At 39.4% G+C, this 25,926-nt stretch overlaps 1 protein-coding gene across 4 annotated transcripts in view; it reads left to right on the forward strand.

Moving 5' to 3' along the window:
* Window positions 1–25,926, forward strand: part of PTPRT (protein tyrosine phosphatase receptor type T) — a 488,778-nt gene that overhangs the window by 354,720 nt on the left and 108,132 nt on the right. For all 4 annotated transcript variants that reach the window (XM_075059108.1, XM_075059117.1, XM_075059124.1 and 1 more), the window contains 2 exons: window positions 9,104–9,305; window positions 12,687–12,789. In XM_075059108.1, coding sequence (XP_074915209.1) covers window positions 9,104–9,305; window positions 12,687–12,789 — 305 coding nt within the window. The remainder of the gene's footprint in view (window positions 1–9,103; window positions 9,306–12,686; window positions 12,790–25,926) is intronic.

A 25,926-nucleotide genomic window follows, 5' to 3' on the forward strand; every position in this document is an offset into this window, starting at 1 on the left:
CTAGAAGGTAGGAAGGGAAAGCTGTGGTTGGGAATGGCTATTCCTTGCTGTTCTTTGTATTGAAATCTGAAGCTGCTTTTGATGTTAGGTATCTTATGAGCGATACATACTCAGGTTCAAAAAGATACGTTTTAGAAACTCAGTGAGAAGCCTTGCAAAATTTCTGGAAGGCAGTGGTGCCTAAGATGGTAGCAAGTGAGATGCTCAGTAAAACACCTTCGTCTTGTACACCCTCTGGACACAATGAATTAAAAGAAAACATTTCCAGGAGACACCATGAGCTAGAGCTGGTTTCCTTCCACCATAAATAGTCATTTGCATGGTTAACTCACCTTGCATATGGCTTCTTAACACCTGCCTTGGGGAACACTGCTTCCCTGAGGCAGTGATTCAGGAAATGAAGGAAATGTTTGGATAACTTTGAGTTCAAGGATATTTCTGTCAGACTTTAATGCATCAGTTTATTTGTGTTTATTTTCAGGAATGGGTGAAAAAGGAAGTTTTCTTGTAGGCTTTATTAGAGCATGGAGTGGAATATGTAAAGCAAGATTAAAAATGAAATAGCCTGTTGTTTCCCAAGGTATTTTCAATTGTGAAGCCTTTCAGTTGGTTCCCCCTCCCCTCCATCTGCAGTGCTGAAGCCTGTGAAACACATCCAGCGCTCTCCACTGACACCTGGCTCCCTTATCTCTGCACTCTTACCAATTGCATAATGATTTCTAGCCCTGGAAAATCATGCTCTGCCTGTGACCAACTTCTTTCTCATCCATTTGTAAAGTTTTGTGCAGACCCTGTTATGAAATTGAAGCAAGTGGCATAGGAAAGCACGGGGGGAAGTTAGTGTTTTCTGTAGCCTGCACATGCTGGGCCTGGCAGTCGAGGAGATGTTCTGCTTTGCGGTGAAGTGTGAGTGCACTGGTGCTGGACTCCAGACAGCTCAGTATTGAGGTTTTCTAAAGCTGCACTAAGTAGGACTTGAACACCACTAAGGCTTGTTCACCACTGGGTCTGCCTGGTTGTCTTCTGCTTAAATAGAGGTGATTCCAATTGAAGAGAGGATTATGTAGTTGGGAAGTAGCAACGCCTCTCTAGTTAGTTAAGTGGTGTTCAAAATGAGGGGCCCCTTTAAAAATGAAAGGAATTAAAGCTGTGACTGATCTGCGGTTTTCATTTTCGGGGATGCCAGCAGCTTTATTTTCTTATGTCAATGGTTTTAATATCAGCCTTTTCTATCAGCTCAAGCAGGCCAGCCGGAGGTGGGCTGGCTGGGACACGGTGGCAGCATGCAGTTCAATTCCCACAGGGTAGGGGAGAGGTGAGCCCAGCCCTAGGGCAGAGTGAGAATCCAGCTAATGGGCTGTTCTGGTCAGATGGGCAGGCTGCCCTCCTAGTCTCCCGCTCGCTGAGCAGTGCTGGAGGAGCTGACACCTGTGACAGTCACCAGGGATCCATATTCCCAGGGCTCCTTCTGCAGGCAGCCCACCCCGCTATGCCCCTGCGTGCAGCATGATATGATAAGAACCGATGAATAAAAAAAGTCTTGATTCCAGGTCTTGCTTCACAAGACAGGAGTGAGTTCAAAAAACTGCAATAAGTTAGGAAAATCTTGCTTTTCTTCTGGCTCAGTAAAGTGAGAGACACTAGTCAGGGTGTCCCTGCAGACCCAGTTTCTGACCTTGGCAGTCATGCCTATAGCGGCTGTGTAATGGTCCTAGTTCTGGCTCCTCTCTTGCCCATAGCAAGAGATGGTTTCAGTCTTGAGGCGTTACTAGCTGAAAGGGGGGGGAATTATCTATCTATCTATCTATCTATCTTATGGCTACCTGTCAGCTCCAAAACATCCCCAGAAGTTAGGGGTTGTATGTTGGATGAGGGGTATGGAGACGCAGAACAGGCTGTTTATAAAGACAGGGACATAAAACGTCAATGGGAATGTAGGGGATAATGTAATGGATTTATAGGTTTCAAATGCCTTCCCCAAACTGCTATGCAGGCTGTCACTAAAATGGAAAATAGATATAAGGTTGCATAATGTATCTACAAAGTAGTGTTTGATTTAACAGCAGTACTTACCATTTGCATTGAAACAGGCTGCAATTGCTAAAATCGGAGGGGAAGCTTAAAGTCCTAATGTTTGATGGTGAATATGGTTGTAGAGAGCAAAATTCTGCTCACCATGGTTGATGAATTCTGACAAAAGATATAAGATAAAAGTGGTGTGTATACTGGGATGAATCGCTGTGGGAAGAAACATATGAGCGTATTTTTTTGCCTTGACTGGCAAGCTCTCAATCCTGAGACATAAAAGTTTGCTGCCCTCAGTTTGAAGGTTATGAACACATGAAATCCTGACAACTCAGTTATTCATCAGTGTGAAAGCTTACTCGAATGTATCAAATGTACGGGAAGGCTAAATGGATACATCAGCCGTGATTTGAGCAGTATATTCTGTCTTGTTAATTTATTTATTTAGGAGGATTAAAGAGAATCTGAACAGCTATCCAGGGTTCCCAAAGGATTTTAGTAGTGGAGGGCAAGAAGGACCATTACAATGAAGTGATGAGATCTTTGTCACAATTTGTACTTGTATTAAGCTTAGAGCCTTATGATCATGCCATAATACATTCTTCCGAAGGAATGTCTAAACCCGAAGGGTAATTTATCACAGTGCTTGACGGTCTGTTTCACTGTTTAATTACCACGTTTTTAATGATACGTACCCTTTTTTCTACGGGGATTTTTTTTTTAACCTCCAGTTTTCAACTACACTTACTGATATTTTTATTAAAAAAAAAGCACAGGAAAAGGCCCGCCCTGCCTCCACCATGCAAAGATGGAGTGAAATTCACCAGACTTGTGTTATTGTCTGTATTCACTAAGCATGGTGTAGAGATTCAGCGAGTACCTGGGCACTGGACACTGGGTAGCTGCTAGAGTGGAGAGTGAACTGCTAAATGTTAATGCAACTTCTTGAGCAGATTGTGAAGTCCTTGCAGAGTTTTATGTTCTGGTCCATGGATGATACTCAGGCTGAACAGACATATTCAAGATATGACTGATGAAGCATAATATATTACATATATGTATAATCTGTTATTGTATGTATAATAATATATTCTAGTACCACAGTCTCCTTTTGCTTGTGTGGACACACACTTGCCCATAATGCCGTGGGGTATGGGAAAATCCAAGTGGGTTAAGGGGGGTGTGTGTGTTTAATTTTTTTATTATGTGTTTTCTTCTGAAGAAAGATTTGCAGTGGAAAATACCTTGTTCTTCGTAGTTTAGTTAATACCTCTGCTATGTCTTTCCCTTCACAATGAAAGTTTTATAAGTCCTTGCATTGTAACAGAAGTTTTACAGTCACAGATGATGTCAGTTAGAAAAGTGTTCACATTTCCCTGGAAAATTGTGTTAAATTAGGCTCTGGGAAGGAGAGAAGAGCTGTGCTTATGCTCTCAATATGATATCTTCATCTTTGTGGTTGTTAACATAGTATTTGCTCAGTGATTTCAAGGAGTTAATATTCTGAACTTTTTAAATGGATAAAAAACAGAGGGGAGGATGGAATGAGAGGGGATGCTTCTGGTTAAGGGAGACTGAGAGTGCACTGGTGTAGATTGGATGTCTGCTTAAATAACAAGGAAGATTAACTTGCTAACCATCCCATTTCTTATACTGATCTGTTCTCATTTTATTCTCCATAGTCCATCACAGCAATTATATATCACTGAACACTTGGAAATTAAATATATAAAGCCTTTTTTGGTAGTTTCCAGTAGACTTGAACTTGTACTGTTGACCTGGTTTACATTTTACAAAGAGTTTGGACTCACGTAGCCAAATTTTGCACAGTTGACCAGGGACGTGAATCACCTCTGCAACTCCTGAGTAAATCATTCCTGTCCAGGTGGGTGGATGCTGCAGCTCAGTGTTTCATCCTTCCTGTTCTGGTGGGAATGTGGCTGTTCTTTATCCTTCTGAGTTCCTTTGCCATCTGACTTTCTGATTACTTCAGATTTACTGCTGTTGTTGCTTCAGTTTGAGAACCATTTCATTAACTCAGTAAAGGAGGTTCCAAGGAAGATTTAGGATTTATTAATGTATATTTCATGCTTTCGCTGTATTTTAGCCTGCGCCAGTATTTGCTGTGATTAGAACCATAGCAGTGTTGGCCACTAGAACTTTTCCTTGGGACCATCACATTGTCCTGGAGCAGATATGTAAACTCTACATTACATATGCAAACTCTGGACAGCCATTCCACTTTGCAGAGGAAAGACAACTTTCAACTTACAACAGCTGCCTGCTGTGCAGGAGATAGCCAGGAAGCTGGTTAAAAAACATTGAGTTTCAGTCTTGTGAGAAATTTCCTCATCTTTGTATTTGCATTTATTCTGCATCAGAAGAAAAACAAATATTTTCAATATTTTCAATCAGAGTGAAATTCTTAAATATATTTTTGACTATTTTCTTGTTTGTTTTCTGTCTGGGTTTTTAAACGTTTAAATTAATATTATTCATTTTTTTTTCAGAATACAGAAGTGTTATATGACATGGCTTGTGTTTAAATTACATTATTTTAAAATAATTTCAAACAGCTGCTTTCTAGTGATTGAGTCATCTCATTTTTTAGATTAGAATCTCTTGTTTGTTTTGTAATTAAATGGTTTGACACTTGGAACAAGAAATTAAGATAAATACTCAGCATACCAACTAGAAGAGCAGGTGTTTTTTCAGCACCCTTCTTATTCTAGGAAACTGCCATATTTCTTCTCCAGACATGTTTCTGTGCATTTGTAAATTACTCCAGAGTTGGAAATTTCCATAGTTTCTTCTTGAAAATTCTTCAGTGTCTGATGCCCTGAAATTCCTCTTGCTTCAGAAATTTTAGTTTAAATCAATTAAGGAGAAGGGTGACAACTTCTTAGTGTCTTCATTTTACTCAGTTATTATTTGATACATGATACATTTATACATGAAACCTGACATATAAGTGATATATTACAGCATCTTTTCTTCCTATAGGAGAAATCTTGTTGACACATGCATACACACAAATGCATATGATGTAGCACTTTTCAGATATTCCAGTGAAGAAATACTAACAAGTTCAGTAAATGGAAATGATCCTGGCTATGGGAAACGTTGCAGACCTGGATGGGGAGCCTATAGCTTGAAGAGTGTGGATGTGTGCCAGGTCAGCAGGAAGCAGCCAGCCAGCACTCCAGGAGACTCTGCTGGCAAGACCAGCTATAATTGTAGCTCAAGTTCCAGCTGCTTTAGCTAGACTGGGAGGCCCATAGAGAAATAGACTGAGACAGAGCTCTCAGATGTTAATCCACACTTGGGGTAGCACTAATATCTAAGAAACAGCAGATATCTCACTTGGAGGAGAAAAATGATTCTTCTTTTTTTTTTTTTTTTTTTTTTTTTTGAGCTGGAAGAGAATTTGCCTATTTTTCCAAATAGAGGGCTCTGTTTTCAGGGCTACTTCATCTGTTTCACCTGTGATTTTGCTGCTTAACCATCAGCACTCAGCAATTACAGAAATCCATAGAATCCCTCAACCACAAAACTGTTTGTGTAGAGCAGTGTAATAGCCCTCATTTTATAAATGACAAAATGGAGACTCAGAGAACATCAGCTTATTGTGGTCATGACGAAAGTCATCCGCAGAGGTGGGCACACAGCCCACAGGCTCTCCTGGCAGGGTCCGTATATACCTCAGTCAGTCAGAGCTCCTCTTCTGGAAAGCAGAGAAGAGCTCGACACTAACTCTGATGAGAGCAATAAGCTGGTAACTAGCTGTATCTGCAGGCACCATTATGCTTACCAGTCCCTTAAATATTTCTCCTTATGGACTGAATGAAACAGGACCACATGCACAATTTTGTACTATTGTTTTCCTGTTCCCTGTGTTGCATACAGGTACTGTTCATGTATTAAAATTAAATGTTATGTTTTGGTGACAAGGACTGCTTTCTCTGAATGTCTGCGTATCACCTGGTTTACAGGGTTCATATCTATTGGAAGAGAGAGTCTGCTGCAGAAACAATAATCTCACGATTTGACTATGCCACAAATCTCTCTTAACTATAGTTTATATATCCTAAAAAAAAGCTTTGGGAAATACTGAAGTCTGCTTTGAGTGAGCAGTCTTTCTGAAAATTGACCCACACTACAATCTCTAAATCGTGGTTGTACTCTCTCTTGTTTTCTCCTTCCCTGCTTCTTGTAAGTTGACCCAGGTTGTTTTAAGGTCCCTTGTATTCATATTCTCTGCTATAGTCAACAGAAAAAAGAAAGACTTTTTTTTAATCAGTGACTTTTTTTTTTCTCTTGAAAGCTTTTCTAGCTCTGTTTGCCTTAAGGGGATAGGTTTTTTCATGAAGAAAAATAACTCTTTTTGTAGCGATTTTAGAACTGGTGAGGGTAGCTGCATATTTTTATTTATACGGAAATCAAGGACAAGTGCATCTTCCACTTATATTTATAGCCTTCTATAAAATGTGCTTGAAAATAAATACCACTGATTTCACATAGGCTACTACCTGGGCATCCTGTGAATGTGGTTTTCGGTGGCCCAGCAGTACAAAGTTCCCTTTCTTTTTCCCAAACTCCTGTTTTGCTGATTCCCCTTTGGAATTTTATTGAATTGCTATTTCTCTAGCACTTGATTTGCAAATTGAGCATACAGATTGCATTGGTTCATTCCTACCTAACAGATTTGTCATGGTTTAACCCCAGCCAGCAACTAAGCACCACGCAGCCACTCGCTCACTTCCCCCCCCGACCCAGTGAGATGGGGGAGAAAATCGGGGCTGGGGGTGGGGGAAGTAAAACTCGTGGGTTCATATAAAGACAATTTAATAGGACAGAAAGGAAGACAATAATAATAATAATAATAGGATTGGAATATACAAAACAAGTAATGCACAATGCAGTTCCTCACCACTTGCAGACAGATGCCAAGTTAGTCCCGGAGCAGAGTTCCACCCCCAGCCCCTCTCCCCCCCAGTTTATATACTGGGCATGACGTCCCATGGTCTGGAATACCCCTCTGGCCAGTTGGGGTCAGCTGCCCTGGCTGTGTCCCCTCCCAACTCCTTGTGCCCCTCCAGCCTTCTTGCTGGCTGGGCATGAGAAACTGAAAAACCGTTGACTTGGTCTAAACACTACTTATCAACAACCAAAAACATCAGTGTGTTATCAACATTCTTTGATACTGAATCCAAAACATAATGCTATTCCAGCTACTAGAAAGAAAACTAACTCTATCCCAGCCAAAACCAGGACAAGATTAAACACATTTTTCTTTCTGGATTTGGCTATGGCATTGACTGGGTCATGTCTCTTAATTTAAGGTCTTTGGTGCTCACCCTAACTCTGATAGTGTTTTTACACAGATTCCCTTGCCCTGAAGTACCTTGATGCAGAAAGAACTGTCAAAATATTGTCCTGTACCATGCAGCATTGAATGGTCCTCACCTTACCTAAGGAAAAGGAGCAAGTGTAAAGATTTCTCCTCTCTGCATTTAATTACTTTACTTTAATGACTGTTGTGCTAGGATCTCTCTCTTTCTCAGGTTTCTGGCAAGTAATAAAAATTTAAAATCAAGTTGTAATTCCTGGAAAAATTAGTAGGTTTTCAATGCAAGCTGTTTAATTGTAATTCCTTTAAAAGTTCTGCTTTTGTAATTTCTTGCTGCTCTGTGGGCCTGGTGTAATTCACAGCCCTTCTCTGTTATGCTGCCTTGTCTTGGGTGTCAACTCTGTCTAAATTGTTCTTCTCAGTCCAAATATGAGGATTCACACACTCGCACCCTTCTCTGGTGTCAGTAGCATCAGTCTCTGCCTCTTATTTATCCTGTTATTATTAAAGCCCCCCTTTTTAAACATTGTATATTTATTTTTCCTCAAAATGCAACATTTTCCTCCTGTCATAAAGCAAGCGACTTAAAAATTTTCAAAGGCTCCTTCAGCAAAGCTGGGAATTAGATTCTTGTGGAGTCCTTCATAAAAAATAGACGACTTCATGTATTAACATACATTGATTTATTCATAGGGTTTCATTACAAATAAGCGAGGATCCCATAATATCAGGAAAGGTTAGGAGAGCAGTGGAGCACGTTATATTATATTGACAGCTCAGTTGAAATTGAGCTGCCTTTGGATTGAATTTGGAACGCAGGAAAGGAATTGGCTGGTAAATAAGTCATGAGTTTTACTTGCAAGTGTGTGTATATCAACAAGGTTGCCATGGGTAAGCATAATGGAGCTGGAGCAGAATTTCAAAGGTGTGCTTTCAGCTTGGATTCCTCTAGAGGTGCATTAGCACCAGCCACGGGTGTATTCATGAATGGCTTTCCAGGTCTGTAACACTGCTGACTTATTATCTCAGGCAAAAACCAGGCATGGTACCACATGTAAACCTGCAAACTGAGGCACGAAACAGGGGGAGGGAAATTATATCAGAAGCTGGCTTACAAGCTCCGAGAAGAAGAGAAGGTCTTTTGTCTAAAGACCTGATGATATTTATTTCATTTAAACATACCATTTCATTTCAGCATGTGTTCTTTAGCACAGGAAAATACTTCCAAAACCTTTGTTGTCAGTAAAAGGCTCCCATTGTTTTCAGTGGCCTTATGAGAAGACCATTTGCCAGAAGAAAAAAACCAAACAAAAACTTGATGGAAAATGTATCCATGTTTGCACCAAGAGTTTTTGAATGCTACGGGGGGATTGTATGGGAAATTCTCATGAAAATTCTGCCGGTCGTGCTGTGCGCTCTGGTTTGCCTGCAGAAGTTCTGAGATGTGGAACAAAAAGCAATTCTTTGCATCTTTTGTTGTAAATCAGCACATGCTGAGGTTTTAGTCGAGAGAAGAAATTAGTTTTTTCCTAAGTAAAGCCTTGGAAAAATTGTCATGTTTGTTTGCCAGCATCCAAGTATAGAACCGCTCACTAGAGAGATATTGAAATAATATCTGTCCTTGTATTTTCAATGTCTAGTCTCAAGAGATGGCAAAATAGGGGAGCAGAGAAAGGCCAGGTGCAGAAGGCCCCTTATCACCTTACTTTCTTTGTTCTTCATTTGCAGATTACATACAAGGCCGTTGGGTCTCTGGATCCCAGTGCTGACCTGTCCAGCCAAAGAGGGAAAGTCTTCAAACTAAGGAATGAAACACATCACCTCTTTGTAGGATTATACCCAGGGACTACGTATTCATTCACCATCAAAGCCAGCACAGTCAAGGGCTTTGGGCCACCCATCACAACACGGATTGCAACTAAGATTTCAGGTACTGCTTTGGAGAAGAAGAAAAAAGAACTTTCTAGGGCTTTTTTCTTTAGACCCGCAGCTGATGCATAAAATGATAAAAAGGTATTCAGCTTTGTGCCTCTACAAGTTTCATAGGGCAAATTTTTAAAACAGCCACAATCCAGTACCTATGTGTGTTTGAGTTACAAATGCAGTGGTTAATTTGTTGATATCTTAATATCCATGAATATCTTTGTGGAACATTTTAAATGAGAACGTTCATTAGTTTTACAAATTAACTATCCCTCTAATAATTGTTAGTATTGTCTGTGTGGCTGGGGAAGCTCCTTCAATAATGTGGTTTTTATTTTCAGAATGCAGCAAAATGGATGTAATGAAGTAATTGAATTAATAGCGCAAGGAGACTCTAAAATAGAGGAGGAAAGCTGTTTTTATGTTTTCTTTCTGAGTAAGGGCAGAGGGAGGGCTTGAGGTATGCAGACAAGTGTATAAAAGGCACTAAAATCAGAAGGCATTGCAAAGAGAAAGCCCATGTATCTCTAGAAGAAAAAGGAAACTTAGGCTAGCTATCAAAAAAAAAAAAAGATGGATAAAGGGATAGTAGAGGTGATATTGGGCAGATGTATATAGACTTTAATTTTAACTTTTAATTGACAGCACTACAGTAGGTTGTCTAACAGAGTTTAAAACTGTCATTTTTTTCAGTAAAGCCAAAATAAACATTTGGGATGTTCAGGACACTTGTAATACTTGAAATTATGGCTGGGTGCCACAGAATAGAGTGCACAGCAGTGCGTATGTTCCATTGCCCTATTTCAAAATTGGTTAATAAGAATAAGTTGTTAGCAGTAAGTGACAGTGTAAATTTTAAGGAAGTAAAATGTATCCATTCCCTCCACTAACCGTCAGCAGGGTTTGAACCCTTAACATTTAGTGCAAAAGCCTGTGTCTCAACCACTTGAAGTAAAGCCATTAACTGTCATAACAGCTCTGCAGACTGTTAGGGTTTATGCAGCCCTGCTGTGAAGGGAAGGCACAGCATGCACTCTATTCACTTGTGACCAGAGAAATAAAATACACAGTAATGGTAGTGCTTTTTCCCTCTGATGCAGTTTCTTTGCATTTTATTATTCAGTGAGTGTTCAAATTGTGTTAGAAGCCTGCATGATTATTAACTGTATGCACACTGAGCTTGCTTTATTGTCTTTTTTTTTTTTTTTCCCATCTTCCAAACATCTGGTTCGCAACAGGTAGGCACAGACTCCGTACAGGCATTAGGGTACTCTCTGACATTAGATTATCTCATTGCATGGTCAGTCCTATACATGTAATTTGGAAACTACTGTTAAACTTGCTCTAACAGGCAGTCCCAAGGTTAGTAAAGAGAAGAATTTTTGCATTGACTGGAATCTCCCTGTAACACTATATATATTTTAAATGAAAAGTCATCTATGCTGTAGCAATGTGTGAGTGTATATGTTTATACGGGTGGACATATTTGTTTATGTCTTAATCGCAATTAAATGGCACAATTCCTGAAGACTTCTCTTTGGGCAGGACCGGGATCTTGCAAAATAGGCATTAAATTGATGAGCCGTTCTTGCTATTTTAGAGACATCACTGCCAATTGTAGTTTTATTGAGGTACTACACAACCGTTCCATGTTGAGTACACAAGAAAACTACTATACCTTATTTCAGTGTCCTGTGACTAATACAGACTCCAATCACTGAAATTTACTCAATACCATTAGCTAGTCCTGCCAAGACCTATGTTTCTTGCATTTACTTCTTAACTATATGGTGTCTGAAAGTAAGATTGTAAATTCTCTGTGGCAGGTGCAGTGTTTTACACAGAAGATAACTAAACAAGTCTCACACACAGCCAGAAGGAGACATCTGAGGTAGCTAACATACCAGAAACAATTTAGTGGCACCAGTGCAGCACTGCAGCTAGTCTAGAAAAGAGGATGGAGCCTGCAAAGGCAGAGCCCAGCCTGTTTCTGGTGTCCAAACTGTCCTTGCAACCTGTTTGTAGTACGGTGTTGTGCTGGAGCACCATCCCCTCTGGCCAGAGCAGGTGCTGAACAATTCTTGCTGTGGCATCTCCAGCAACTACGGTGATCTCTGGTATAGAAGACCACTGGTGACATGCATCTTCTTTAAATGACTCACACTGCTTCCCCTTGATGCAGAGCACCTTTTTCAGAGAAATCCTCGTTAAGGAATTGGCATTCATTCTGAACTCATTGCCAGCTTATTGACAGGGAAGTCAGTAGCTGAGCTGATAATAGCAACCACTGTCTTGACAGTTTTCAGGCATTCAGATAAAAATCCTGATTGTAAACAGGATTACAGTGGAAATCACTGTGAGAGGATTAAATATGGGATCCCCCGCAATGCAGCTTGCCCTTGCGAGTTACAGATGAACTATTTGTGTGAGTTCTTCTGTTTGCTTTTTACTTCAAAGATATTTCAACAAAACTTGCATCTTTGGAATAAATTTAATGCTGCTCTGATCTCGTGATCTCTTCAGTTCTTCCACAGTAAAAATTGTCCCAGATGTCTGCTACTGGGGAAGAAAGAAGTAACGTAATAAGTAAAATATGTTTCCTAAGGAAACTATCCTACTTTCATGAAATGATCCTAATAGAAGATAACAAAGCAGAAGTAGAAACTAGACTTTGGCTAAGTGTGAATATTCAGTGGTTTTCTGTATTGCTTTGGGGAACATGTCAGCAAAGCGATGGGGATGCCATGGCTGGGCACTGCTTGAGTATATCATTGGAGGCTGTGCAGCTGTCTGTTGATTCAGCATCACTAAAGCACTGGGGTAAAATGTCATGGGTTTGAGTGCTAAAATAACCTGGCTAATTTGTGCTCCTCTCTCTTCATCTTTTGTGCTTCATAACACACCCTCCAGCTAATCAAGGCGACACACCTTAAGTCTATGTATTAAAAACTCTAAGACATGGGAGGTCTAATACAATGACCAAAACAGTGAACAAGAACCAGGTTTCCTGGGTGCTATTCTTAGCTCTGCCACTGATTCACTCTTTCTAAGTGGTCTTTTATAATGTCCACGCAGTTTTCTTTCTTCACCTTTAAAATTGAAGGAACAATCCCATCTCAAAGGTTTACTAAGTCTTAAAAATTCAGAAAGGGATTTCCGAAGCCAGCTTGAAGATTTGGGTGCCCAATTCCTGTTTAATTTTAATAGGAAAAGAGTGTGCAAATATTTAAGCAGTTTTGACAATTTTGGACATAACATTGGGAAGTATTTTGATGTTTCATTTGAGAAATGTTAAATGGTCTCCAAGAAATGTTAATATTACATTGCCATCACTACCAAAGACAGTAAGTGGTGTGTAGCTAACGTGTTGCTCTTTGTTCTGCCATAGCACCATCAATGCCAGAATACGACACGGACTCCCCCCTGAATGAGACTGACACTACCATCACTGTTATGCTGAAGCCTGCTCAGTCCCGAGGAGCACCTGTCAGGTAGGTGTTTTGTCTTCTTTTTTCACAGTTCTCCCCTCTCCTTCCTCCCCAGGCTTCATTCACGCCTTTCTCATTCTCGTCTGACAATGTAGCTGCTGGAAGCAAACGCTGACTAAAAGGCCAACTCTGCTGTTGATTCTGTCTTTCAGTCTCCTTTTATAAACGTCTCAACTTACTTGCCTCCCGCTGTTAACCTCCGGGAAGGATTACTGATAGCATTGCACAGGGTTATTACCCTTTCAGCATCACTTCAAATGCCTTTGCAGCACTGGAGTATGTGCAGCTGTGGACTGTGACGCTGTGAATTGACCGTCACCATGCAAAGGTGGAGGAGGCTTCAGGCCTCCATCTCCTGCCCTCTCTTCCGTGATGGACAAGGCCTTTTTGTAACTATCGTACGAATGCCCGAACTACCTTTAATGTTTGTGGATGCATTTGTTCAGATTCTGGATCTAACCACACTCCTCACATCTTTCTGTTATAATCCAGCTATTGCTTCTGGGTTGGCTGTGGAGTGAAGTAGCGATCTAGTTCAGAAAAAATGAACTCTGGCTTAGCGAGGCTTTGCCAGCTGCAGGCAAGCACAATTTCCACTGGCAGAGTAGAGGATTTAGGAGGAGGGAGCTGCACAGGCACCTGTGGAAGAGCGAGGACCTTGCAGAAAACATCTCTATGCCTGAGCTGGGTCCTGTTCTTCATGATGAGGTGCTGAAATCATAGAATCATTTAGGTTGGAAAAGACCTTCAAGATCATCGAGTCCAACCATAAACCTAACACTGCCAAGTCCCACTAAACCATGTACCTAAGTGCCACTCAACTGCAGATCACTCCCTGACTGTGGAAACACAACTTACAGAGGTCTGTACTGCATTGCTCTCTTCTGTCTAGGTGAATTTGTACTTGGTGAAAGGCACCAGCACAGATGAACAAACTTCCCTTCTGAGCCGGTGCTGCCTTATCTGTCGCTGGCAGAAGTGCCAGTTGGTCATTCATCCTGCCAGTCTCCTTAGCAAGAGTGGGAATTAGAATAGCTTATGATAAAAATACTGGATACTCCTTTGCAGAGGTATCCAGCAGTCATTACCTCCCTGTAGGCTCTTCAGGCTTTTACCTCCAGTTTTCACAAGAGACTTGAACTTTTTCCTATGGGTGGTGTTTTAAAAACCCATCATGCCTTCTTGCAACGTGAATTGGGTTTCTGTGCCCCACTGACAGGTTCTTAGTGCTTTTGAAGGATGTCCTTCTAAGTACTCAGGAGCAAATTGCTCAGAGGTATACTTCTTGATTTAATGAAATATCCCGTATCAATTGGTAGCCCACCCTATGTGACAGCTTTCCCCCCAAATTGCATTGATACTCTCAAGCAAAAAAATCTGCTCTTTAAGACAGCACTATCCCTTTTCTAGTTTTTCTGAGTAATGTATTTTAAAGTTTCCCTTTCAATCTCTGGTACTCCATACAACCAAATTTAGGAGCCTATTTTCTGAGTCCTTTAGGGATGTTTTTCTGCTCGAAAAGAGCAGTAAAACCACACAGCTCTGTTTTGTTTTATTTCTTTATATGGGGGAACATTCCTGTATCTCGTTTTACCACCTGCTATCTTAAGAGTGTTGCTATTTTGTCTTTTTGTTGAAAAGTCTTGTGATTTTTCTCTAAGTCAATTTACTATACTTTAACTGCATTCAGTGAATAATGTCTTTTCCAGCAAATGCATCTGTTATAAAAAATTTGGTAGATTTTTTTATAAATTTTCACTCTGGTTTCTTTAATTGCATTGTAGCCTATTAAACACACATTTGCGAAGAGTGCAATATTTACGTGCCACATCTAAGCAATAAGATTACTTCCTCTTATGAGCCCATTTCATTAACTTACAGATGTGGGTATGAAAACCAGAATGGGTAGGGGGTGAGGGGAATCTTGGGGAGAATTTTAGCTTTTTATTAAGCATGACTGCCTCAGAATGTGTGAATACCTTTCTCTGTATAACCATATAGACTTCTTAGTCTAGCCTCAACAAATCCAGTTATTTCAACCTTAGATTTCCCCAATCTCTTCCCTTTTTTTTCAGTCTGTTCTGCACACTCTCTAATTTGTGTAAATTCTCTCAAAATACCATATCCAAAAGCAGGTAGCATTCCCTCAGAGGCCTCAACAGCACCCAGCAGATTAGAACAACAATATACTGTGAACTGCTTGTGACACTCTTAACACACAAGAAGGAAGTGTTTTTCCTCCTCAGTGGTTTTTTTTGTATTCAAGCTGAGATCCAATATATCCTCTTTGTTGTTGTCTGGTTAGTTGTTCTACTCTTTGGTTGTGTGTGTTTTATTTCTCCTTCACCAATGTAATGTTTTCCATTCATCTCTATTAAATATGATAAAATTGATTTTCAAAATGCTTTAAAATTCTGATACAAACTTAAATGACTTAGACCCCCTCTTAGTCTGATGCCATCGTCTCTTCAGTTACCAAAGGCATTAATGCAAACACAGATTTGAGAAAAATGACTGAGAAATCTCCATGTGCATCAGCAAGGTGGTGCGGAGGTCACGGGAGGGGATCCTGCATGATGTGGCATGCCTGTAGGATGCCTGTTCTCCTGGCCTCCCTTGTAGACACGACCATACTTTCCTAGATCCCTTCCCTTTTGCACACCAACCTTTTGTATCCCAGCCTGCCTGAGGTGGGTCTGAAAACGTACTTGAAAGTCTGAAATAGATTTTCCTTATGCCTTCTTATAAAACCTCTGGTATTCACATCTTTCACTATGCAGGAATAGGTCAACCCCTCAACTCATCAACCTGACAGTTTCTGCTCTGCAGTGCTCCAGGTTTTTATTATAGTCCTCCCAAACTGTGAAGATGAAAAAAAATTAATATACAGTAATTATTCTTAATATTTCCTCTTATATGCTGGGGATGGTGAGTTGGAGAATGTGTGGGGGGGTGACTGTAAACTAGTATCTATACATAAGATAGTTATGCGACTTTGACTTGTGTTATTTCATTCTGCTGTAGTCAGAGCAGCATACAGATGGAGTATGGTCTGCAAGATCATTTTTAGAGTAATGCTGTAGAATATTTAAAATAAGATTCCTTGTATTTCCATTCATCTGAAATGCAGGTACACCAAATCCAAAGTCACTTTCAACATTAAGACATTTCTGATGTTCCCCAGTGCTCATGATAAATAACTTAAATGAGGTTGTTTATAAAGCTAATGATCATGAACTCAGCATTGTTAACGATCTATAGATAACAATGAAGATGCTTTCATATGAGCTAATAGAAATAATACAAACTTAGATATTCTTTGATCTGTTTTGTCCTATCGCCAAAAGAAAGATGAAGCCTCAGCAAGCATAAATACTCTCCCTTGTGGCATAGGCATTTCATTCTTGCCTTTATTTTCCATGGTATAACCTGCAGAGCTTGACTCCACGTTGCCCTTTAAAAATAACTTTTAGGTGTTCTTATATCAATCTAAAACCTGTGAATGGTGCTATGATTGATTTGCTGAAGACTGACATTCATCTATAATAGATTCAGAAGAGGAAAGAAGAATGCAGGTGTTCTCAATCTTTACTCCTCAACTCTTTCCTGAAAATCTCCAGTGTGATTTTGAGGATAATTCTGCCTTTGAATCTGTTATTGTCAGGAGGGCTGAGTCAGTCCTTCATAGATTATTCACATATGACATCTTTAGACTTCTATTTGAGAATTTATATCCCATTCACTGCTTGAAAATACCACCATGAGGGATTTTATCTACATGACATGTCCACTGGACTGTTTTTTGTGTGTTGGATATTTGAAAGTCCATCTGGTTTATTAACATGCAGTTGGTTCTATCAATCTACCTATACTACTATTATGGAGAAAATCAAATTTCCAGAGCATGTATTAGTTTTGAGGATTTCAGAGTTTAAATAAATGCTCCCCTTAGGTGTGATTGCCTTGTCAATATGCTGCTCTGTGTATTGGAGCTGTAGAACACTGTAGAAGGACGTTAGAGAAGAGTCTGCCATTACTTTTTAAGGTTTCAGACAATAGAGAACTTTTTGTTGGAAAAAGAGGGATTTAATCTCGCTATCTTCCTGTGGTTCTCTGAGGTGTATCAGTAAATAATCTATTATGTTCTTTCGTGTGTCTGCAAGCACGCAGGTACAGGACAGTCTTTAGGCACCTGACCCCTGTGCTGTGCTAAAGAACATTATTATTAGAACAAAGGAATCAATCTTTGCACTTGCCTTTATGCATATAGATACTTGGGGGGGTAATATATGTATATTTTATATATATATATATATATATGCAGTGTAAGTAGCATATGTAAGTGATCCTGGAGAAATATATTTAGGTGAGAGTCATTATGTATGTGTGCAATGGTCAGATACTTGTAATCACTTTGATGGTGAGGAAGGATGGGTTAGTTTATTAATGTACATCTTAAAGGAAATAAGTAAATGTAAATAGGAGAATAGGAGTTTAAATATTTTAAATATATTTAGAAGTACTGAGCAAAGGTGAAACAAATATTTTCATATCAACAGCCAGCCAGTAGGAGAAATTAATTTATATGGACCAAGCCCCATGTTACTCTTGAGTATTATCATCTGATTCTTGGTTTCCCAAGCATGAAATCAAGGAAATATTTTTCGTCTACATGATGCTAAACAAATTAAGAGAAAACAGCTGTAATGTTATTTAACAGAACACCTAAGAACAGTGTTTTTTTCTGGATTTTTGCTCAAGTTATCCTCCAAGCCAGCCAACCCATATGACATATCTGTATACTTATGTATTCCTACATAGAGTAACAAATGAAAATTTCCTGTGATGGAGTGGTATTGCTTCCATTTTATTTTGGAGAACTGAGACTTTGACTAGATAAAACTTGCTTTCCATTTCAGTCTGCAACAAAGTAGAAATTGAGAATCTCTGGAGCCATAGTCTATAACTTTAATCTCCAGATAATTCTTTCTTTTTTTTGCAAATTCAGGCATCTGTTCGTCCTTTCCTTTATCCTTCTCACTAGCATCCTTATTTTGATTTTGTTTTTAACGCACAGTAGTTCTTTCTGTCCTTATGAAGGAGAAGTTTGCAAGCCTAGTGACCTTGATTCTGCGGTGAAGGAGAAATGAGACAAGAAGCTATGAACTTGGAAACTTTGCTGGGGTTTTTGTTTTGTTTTGTTTTACAGATGGTGGCTTTGGTGTATAGATCTCCATAGCTATATAGGGAGCAGTGCTGTTGAGCTTGCTGCTTTGTAACTTCTTAGTGGCATCACATGAGCTTGCCTCAGGCATTTATGTTGATAATTAATTCATTAATGCCAAGAAGGGGTGGCAATTTCTTGTTCTTAAAACTCCCACACAGCGTACCTTGTCTTTGAAAATAAAGACTGGAGTCAAGGATCAGCAAAACAATAAAAAAAGTTCTAATATTGAAAGCTATGGGGGGAGCATAACAAATTATCATGCCCTTGGTAGTTTTGAAAGTTTAGTTGCCTTGATAGGCATGTTATAAATACCTGGAAAGTAAAACTCCTGGCCTGCTTTTTCTAAACTCATATTCAAATGTATGCATCACGTGACTTGGTTGATTGAATACAGGGCAAACAGTCATCACATTAGATCTTTTAATTTTGTAGTATCTAATGAGGAATGAGATTATCAATCTAGGCATCTGATATTATAAGCCTAATTATCTGTATTAATTAACATCTTCTGTAATATACCTCAGGGATATTGTTCTGAAATCATTCAACCTGGGTTTCTCCTGCATGGCATTCCGCCTTTAATTTAGGAAAGAGTTCAAAGGTAAATGAGTGACTTTCTTTCCTCTTAAAGATAAACCAGATCACCTTTTTCTTTAACTATGTGTGAATGTGAGAGAATAAAAATGAGAATTTGGGTGAAAGGCGTGGAATAATGGCAGCTGCGTAGATCAGCATGATGTTTATTATACCAAAAAGGTAAAGAGTAGAATTACACAGTAAGCATTTGCAGACTTGACCTCATCAGTGTCTCCAAACCCTGGTGAGCTGACCAGAGCACTGCAAACCTGAGCATACATGTCCATTTCAACTGGAGTCACTGGATGGTGGGTATAGATCGTATATGATGACTTCAGTGGTACTTGAAGTTATTCTGGATCTTAGAAGTGCTTTTCCTATTGTATCAGGAGGGAAGCATAATGGAGATATAGGAATGCATCAGGATGCAAGGTGACAACCATAAGTATCGGGAAGGAATATTTAGTCTTTTATGTGTAGCATGGCGTAATTAGTTGAATGGGTGTTTCAAGGTTTATTTTAGTTCCCCCTGAAGAGGTGTTGACCCTAAAAAGTGAGGATAAGGGGCATTTTGGGTCAATTGTCTCATCCGGTACAGGAAACGCATTTTCTTACTGGATCAGCATACTATTCATCTGAGAATACTGTCCCTTAAAGGGTCATAAAACTGCCTTTGCCCATTTATCAACCATCAGAAACATAGCTGTTCTCTGAGCCTGGATGACTTGCTGTGTCTCACTAACCATTCCACAGAGAACTTTGGCAGTAGACAGAAAGAAATGGGAGAGGAAAGACATAAAATTTTCATATATTGTAATGATAATATTTTAAAAATCAAATTACGTAGAGCCAATTCTTTTGTGTCAAGGAGCATTTTATTAGTTCTACAGTGAAGCTTTTGATAACACTTTTTAGTTTTATGAAGGCCTGAGGATACTGAGAGTGGGGGAGTGAATGTTTTTGCATAAATCTTTTATGCTGTCCATGTAAACTGTCAGATTAAATTCCAGCAATCAAAAGGTTAATGAAGTCTGAACTTTAAGCTGAGAATCGCAAATTGATGGCCAACTTCTCACATCAAGCTGTCAACCAGTAAGATGAGGGAACAGGAGAAAATACCTGTAGTTGCCAGTTTGAAGGTTTCTTTTTCGAAGACATTTCTTTGCTTCGCAGCTCCCAGAACCAACGTGCCCCTTCCTTGTTATCACAGAATAAAAGGATAATAGGAAATGGTGTAAAAGATTTTAAAAATTAGAAACTCTGAATTTCTCGAGGCATACTGCCAAGCCTCTTTTTGCCTGTGAGAGCCTTTGGATCAGACCCTTCAATGGGATGAACTGAGCCTGACCACAGGTACTGGGGGTTGGAGCAGCCCACAGGAAGGAGCTTGGCTCTTTTTGCGGACCACAGAGGATGATTTACCTAACTGAAGCAGCTCCTTAAGGTACTTAAAAAGAGATGGGATGAGTCTGGACACAAGTCCTTGGCAAATGTCCACCCCTCAGAAGCAGTGCACAAGCTTTATCCAGCCAGCAGTCCCTCTACCCAGGAGTAAGGATGATGAGTTCAGAGACGAAGTTGGCTCTTTTCTGTTGCATGTGGCAGGCAATGTTTATGCTAGCAGGTGCCCCTCAATACGTCTATAATAACACAGAAACATGATAAAAGGGAAGATGAGTAAGCTCTGCTTTGCTGTTGCAGACTAAGGCATTTCAGGATTTAATTATACTACAGGTATATAAATTCCGGAAACATGTTAATGCTCCCGTGATTAAAATTATAGAGGCCCTAATTGAAAAAGCATAAACCGAATTGAAGAATTCCTAATTATAGTTTGCATTGAGGTGTTAATTTCCTCCATAATGAATGCATAATTTCTTGAAACTAGAAAAGGGGGTTGCTGCACCAGTGTGTGGGCTGCAGATGGAATGAAGGGATTATCATAAATGCAGCCAGACAATTCAGAAGAATAAACCTCTGCAGCCATGATGCTATTCTGCCTCTCTATAATTTTAGTTCTCCTTGCACAGCGCTTTTCCAAAGCAAAATTCAGAGCTAGGAGATGGTGAGGGATTTGCTTACTGTGCAAAAGGAAGGGGGAATAGGACTGGTTTACTTAAAAGTAGTCATGGTGCAAGAGAGGAAGGCGAGGAGAGAGGTTGAGTGCACAGTATTTCTAGTGGAAAGGTCAAACAGCAAAACAGAAGAGGAGGCAATGCCAACTTCCATTGTCACCCACCTTGACAGGTCCCAAAGTAAGTACAGGAGCTGATGTTGATGCAGGTTGAGGTTTTTTTCTGCCAAAACATATACCCTATATTTAATGTTTTCTCTCGTATCAAAACTACGCTTAGTTTTGAAGGAAGTTGGTGAACTACAGGATTATCAGATACAACCTCCTAATGTCTCAATCTGTCCTGTTCCCTCTATGGTGGAGGTAAAAGGTGTTTACAGATGATGATGGACTAGCTGCACGTTGCTGCAGAGAAGTTCTTGCCCTTGGGACTTTCCTTCTCCCCTTTCTCCATCCTCAGTTTTCCTTTGTTCTGGGGCAGGAGATGTTGTAGTGAAGGTACCGTTTAAGACCTCTGCCTGGTGTCAGAAGCATGATCACTTTGCACTTTCTGAAAAGCACAAAGTGTCCAGAAAAGGTGAAGAGAATCTGTCTGATACTCATGCAGCTTCAGGTGCTAAAAATCTGTATTATCCTTACCCAGGAGAGCTCATCTTTTCTGTTGTACATTGACGATGTAACTGTGAGTAGACTGTTACCTGACCATTCGGGGCTTGTCTAGTAATGAAGTTTCTCCTGAGGTTAGAAATAGAGCAGGTTTCCCTTTTTTGTCTTGTGTTTTTCTTAGCCTTTTAGTTTAAAAAAGAAAAACAAAACCCAAACACATACAAACCCAACAAAAATACTTTTCTAGTGTTTTCTCTTAAAAAAAAAAAAAGATTCTTACGTGCAGGTTTTCCCTCTGCAGCCTGGTAGCTATGGTTGTGGAAAAGGGAGAGAAAGCTTTGAAATCCAAAGCAGATTATGCCTGCATCCAAATGGACCTAATTTCATGGAAGCCATTAGAAATACCCAAATTAATTCTGACTGAGAATATATGCAAATATACCCATCCCCTTGTCCAAGCCACCACTTTTATGAAGGACATGGCAGAAGGTATTTGGCAGTCTCAGTAAGGGTGTGCCATAGTCTCTCCTTCTCCTGCAGGCTGTTGAAAGAACTACTTTGGTGGCTCTTGTTCTTGAAACTTCCTTCTGGTCTTAAACCAGTGATCACTGAGGATGACGACAAGACCTCAGTCAGCGATGCCTGTTTAATGCTAAGCGACATTAATAAAAAAGGGGTTGGGATTTTTTTTGTAGATCAAACAGATGGCAGGTGGCTCAGGAGGGAAAAAACACCTGCAAAGCCACTAACATTAGCTCCTGTTGCAGCAAAAGCTGTATCTGTCTGCACTCATTATCTTTAATCTGCCAGCGCAAAATAACATTGAACTGGAGAGATAGGGACTGGGCCTGTTCCACTGGGAAACAGCAGCTATTATGTCTAATCTGTGTTGCAAGCCAGGTCAGGCTTATGGAGATGGCTGAGATAATGGAACACAGAGCTTTGAAATGCCCTCTGGTTCTTTATTTTTTTTTCTTTCTTTTTTTAAATTTTTATTTCCAAGAAGATTAAACTGAGAGAATTTAAAGCATTTAAAAGAATGATGCACATATAATACAAGTAAATAGATGCAGTAGCAGTGTTCTGGTGGTCTGGGGATGGAAAGGAGGTAATTTTGTGAGTATGGATAGCATCTTTTATTAGACCAAATGATACAGCTGGGAAAAATGGGCTTTTAAGCACACAAATCCTTCTTTTTGGTAAGTAAATACTGACTGTCAATACAGTTGTCTTTTTGACAACTTCTTACTTTGTGCGTGTTCCCACATTGGTCTTTGCTGTGCACAGACACTGCAGGGATGATTAGATTTGCTCAGAACTATATGGGAATATTTGCATTTTTAGATTTCTTTCAGTAGGTGTCCTTCCTTGGAAAGATGTGGTCATTAGTCACTCATAGAAGAGTAATGGTGAGTGGATCATTATGAGGTTGGAAGCATTAATTTTAGTATATGTATTTATGTATAGATACACACATGTGCACACACACAGGTGTTTAGATGGGCACATGCACACAGCTGTTTATTTAAACCATCATTACTCCTGCTTATTGGCACAACATTGTTACTGGCATTGGTGGAAGTTTGACAATCTGTTGTGTATTTTGTGCGGTGCAGTTCTGAGAAAGAAGCAATCTCCAGAACACCTCTCTTTCCCACTGCTGTCTGCTCCTCCTTCATCTCTGCAGGTCACATCTCAAGTCATACCCAGAAACAGCATTTTTTTTTTTAATTTTGTCTTTTTGAAAGACTTTGTAGGATTAGCATGTGTTCAGGCTGGAAACTCCAGGCTCCATTAGACAGGACATATTGGCTGGTGGGTGGAAGTAGGAATATTGGACAAGAATGTGGGGATTTGTTTACATACAGCTGATACTGTGTGATACTGGGCAAGTCACTCATTGCATTTTCTCTGTGCCACTCTTTATACATCTGCAATGGTGGGGTAATTATTTCTTGTACCTCAGAGGTCTGTCAGGATAAAAGTCTACCCATGTAGGATCTGAGGCCATGTGACATTACATTTGACATTACCACTTTTTTTACCAAAAAAACCCCCAACAAACCAAAACAACAACAACAACAAAAAAAGCAAAAAACCTGGCTACTTTCTAATAGATTTTTCATTTTTTAGTCTGTTGTGGGAATTTTCTGTAATGCTGCAATATGACTGCAAAGGAATTTCGGACAAAGTATTCTGGCCAAAGATAACATTTGATATAGTGATGCTGGCAGGATGCTTTTCTACAAATACAAATATTTTGTTTGGTTTGCCTTTTTTTTTTTTTTTTTAAGCTTGACAGAGTGCACAATTCCTTAAAGAGATCCCACCACCTGTCCCACAGGTAGCACATCACAGTTACTGATACTGACTGGGGAGAATAAAGGACCATATCTCTTTTCTATACAGGGAGCAGGCAAGTCTTTAAACTTTCTTACTTTATCTAGAGCCCATTTCAATCACTATAGAAATTTAACAAAGCTTGAAATTTTGGCGATAAAAGAATGCCCATGTGAAAATTCCCACTCCAAATAGTATTATCCAAGTGTGAAATCGTTACCCTTTGTTTCATGAATTTCAGGGTACAACATGCCTTGGTAGTAAATCTAGACTACTGAACTGAATATGAGAGTAGAAGAAAATGTGAAGAGACTCTTACCAGCCTTCTTGATTAAATGGATTACATTATTATTGGCTCTTTCTCAGCAGGTTTTTTCATAGCAATGGCAGTAATTACCATCTCTTCTTTCTATGCCATTTTTACAAATTTGGCTGAATTTGGATACTTTGTTGGTATTCTTCAACTTCAGTGAATGTACTAGAAGAGTTAGTTAATTTAAATGAATGTTAAAAGAACACACAAAAATAACTTCAAATGAAGGATCTGGTGTGAATAATTTTGAAATATGAGAGACTATTTCCTCGAGTAGCATCACTATTATAAGCTTTATTTTTGTGAATACTTTGCAGATGCGAACAAGCTGATTGATGACAGTGCAGCCAAATATTCGCAATGGGCTAGTTTTTGAATGTTTGAAATAGCCAAGCATATTCCAGAAGATGACATTGCAGAACAAACTCCTTTTTTCCTATTTTCTGCATAAAAAAGTTTATTGAAAGCTAACCTTAACTTTAGCATATTGTATTCTGCATGGAGCTGTTCCAAAGCATAATGGGAATAGTAGCAATCTTTAATTGATTTTAATGGGTTTTGAATCAGTTCTTAAATGACAGAAAATTGCAGAACAGTGCACTGGGTCCTGTATGTACATCCTAGGTGGCTATGAAACTCAGTTCATTATGTTTTGTAGATTAGTTTCAGAGCTTCTGATTAAAGGTACTATTGAAGATATTAAGGGTGATCTTTTAGAACATGTGAAGTAGGTAACTTAATTCTCAGGAATGTATTGGCACCCACTTGAAGCCAGAAAACTTTACGAACTTGGAAACTGTCTGTGGAGTCGATTCTGAATGCCTGAACATTTGATTACAGGATTGCAGGAGGAGCCTGGTGAGGAAATACTCCCCATTATAGCCAAAGGAAAGTGGTGCTGTAGATGCAGTGTATGCTCAGAACAGCGAGTCTCAGCATCAGGCTTTATGGCAGTTAGCCATTTAGTTCTTGTAAATTTTAGTAGAATTTATGTTATAGAAATCTTTTTCAGAGTTTAGTGGTTTTGGGTTGAATTTTTTACAAAATCCCTTCTGTGCAAGTTCATGGGAGGGCTGGAGGCACACTGTAAGAAAGATCTCATTTACTGTTTAATTTCACAATTTTTAGACTAAGCTCTATAGAGTACTGATAAATTTTTATGAGATATTTCTAGCTTCCATCCCTATTATATTTCCTCAAATTTCCCATTATTTTATTTCTTATTGTCTATGTGGCAGAATTCAGGCTTTTATTTAGATAACTTTAAGAAAGAGAAAATAAAGATGTTGATACTACTCTTCTGTGTCAGTTTGCATCACTGAAATCAACTTGGCTGTAAAACAAGCATATGCACATTCAATAGCTAATGTGAATTCTAAATGTCAGTGTCAGGCAACACATCAAGCCCTCTCCCATTCCAGTATCGTGGGAGATGGCTCCATGCTGCCAGAATAAAGGTGATGAACCTTCATGGATATATACAAATATATTTACATTGGCTCAACCAAATTTAATGGGACCATAAGTTAAAAGGAAAACCAGATAATAAAAAAACTAATGTTAATAAGTATCAGTAGCCTGGATTCTGTGACTTAACTGTTAACTTAAAAAATGAGCTCTTAAAAAAAAATTTAAAAAATGGGCTGGTATCAGGACTGCCATACTTAAATAACATCCAGGGGAACAGGTCTGAGGGTGTATTTCCAGTGAACATTTCCAGTGGGCAAGCCTGGTTGTTTGATGACTGAAGTTCTATCTGGTTTCTGTAGTTTGTTGCAGAACTCTGCAGTAGGAAATCAACACTCGCTGTCTGGGGCTTCTGTGTGATGCTTGCCAAGGGTATGAACCACTATGCTGACAATGCTCTTATGGTCTTAAGAGCATGCTTCTTAAAAATGTTTGTATTGTAAATAAGAGAAAAGAAGCTGAATTGGTTGTTGGCCCCTGTAATTATTGTAGCTTTTAACCTGTTCATATGCACCGGATGCCTTTTATTCACCTGTG

Source organism: Buteo buteo, chromosome 2, assembly GCF_964188355.1.
Source record: "Buteo buteo chromosome 2, bButBut1.hap1.1, whole genome shotgun sequence".
Classification (NCBI taxonomy): domain Eukaryota; kingdom Metazoa; phylum Chordata; class Aves; order Accipitriformes; family Accipitridae; genus Buteo; species Buteo buteo.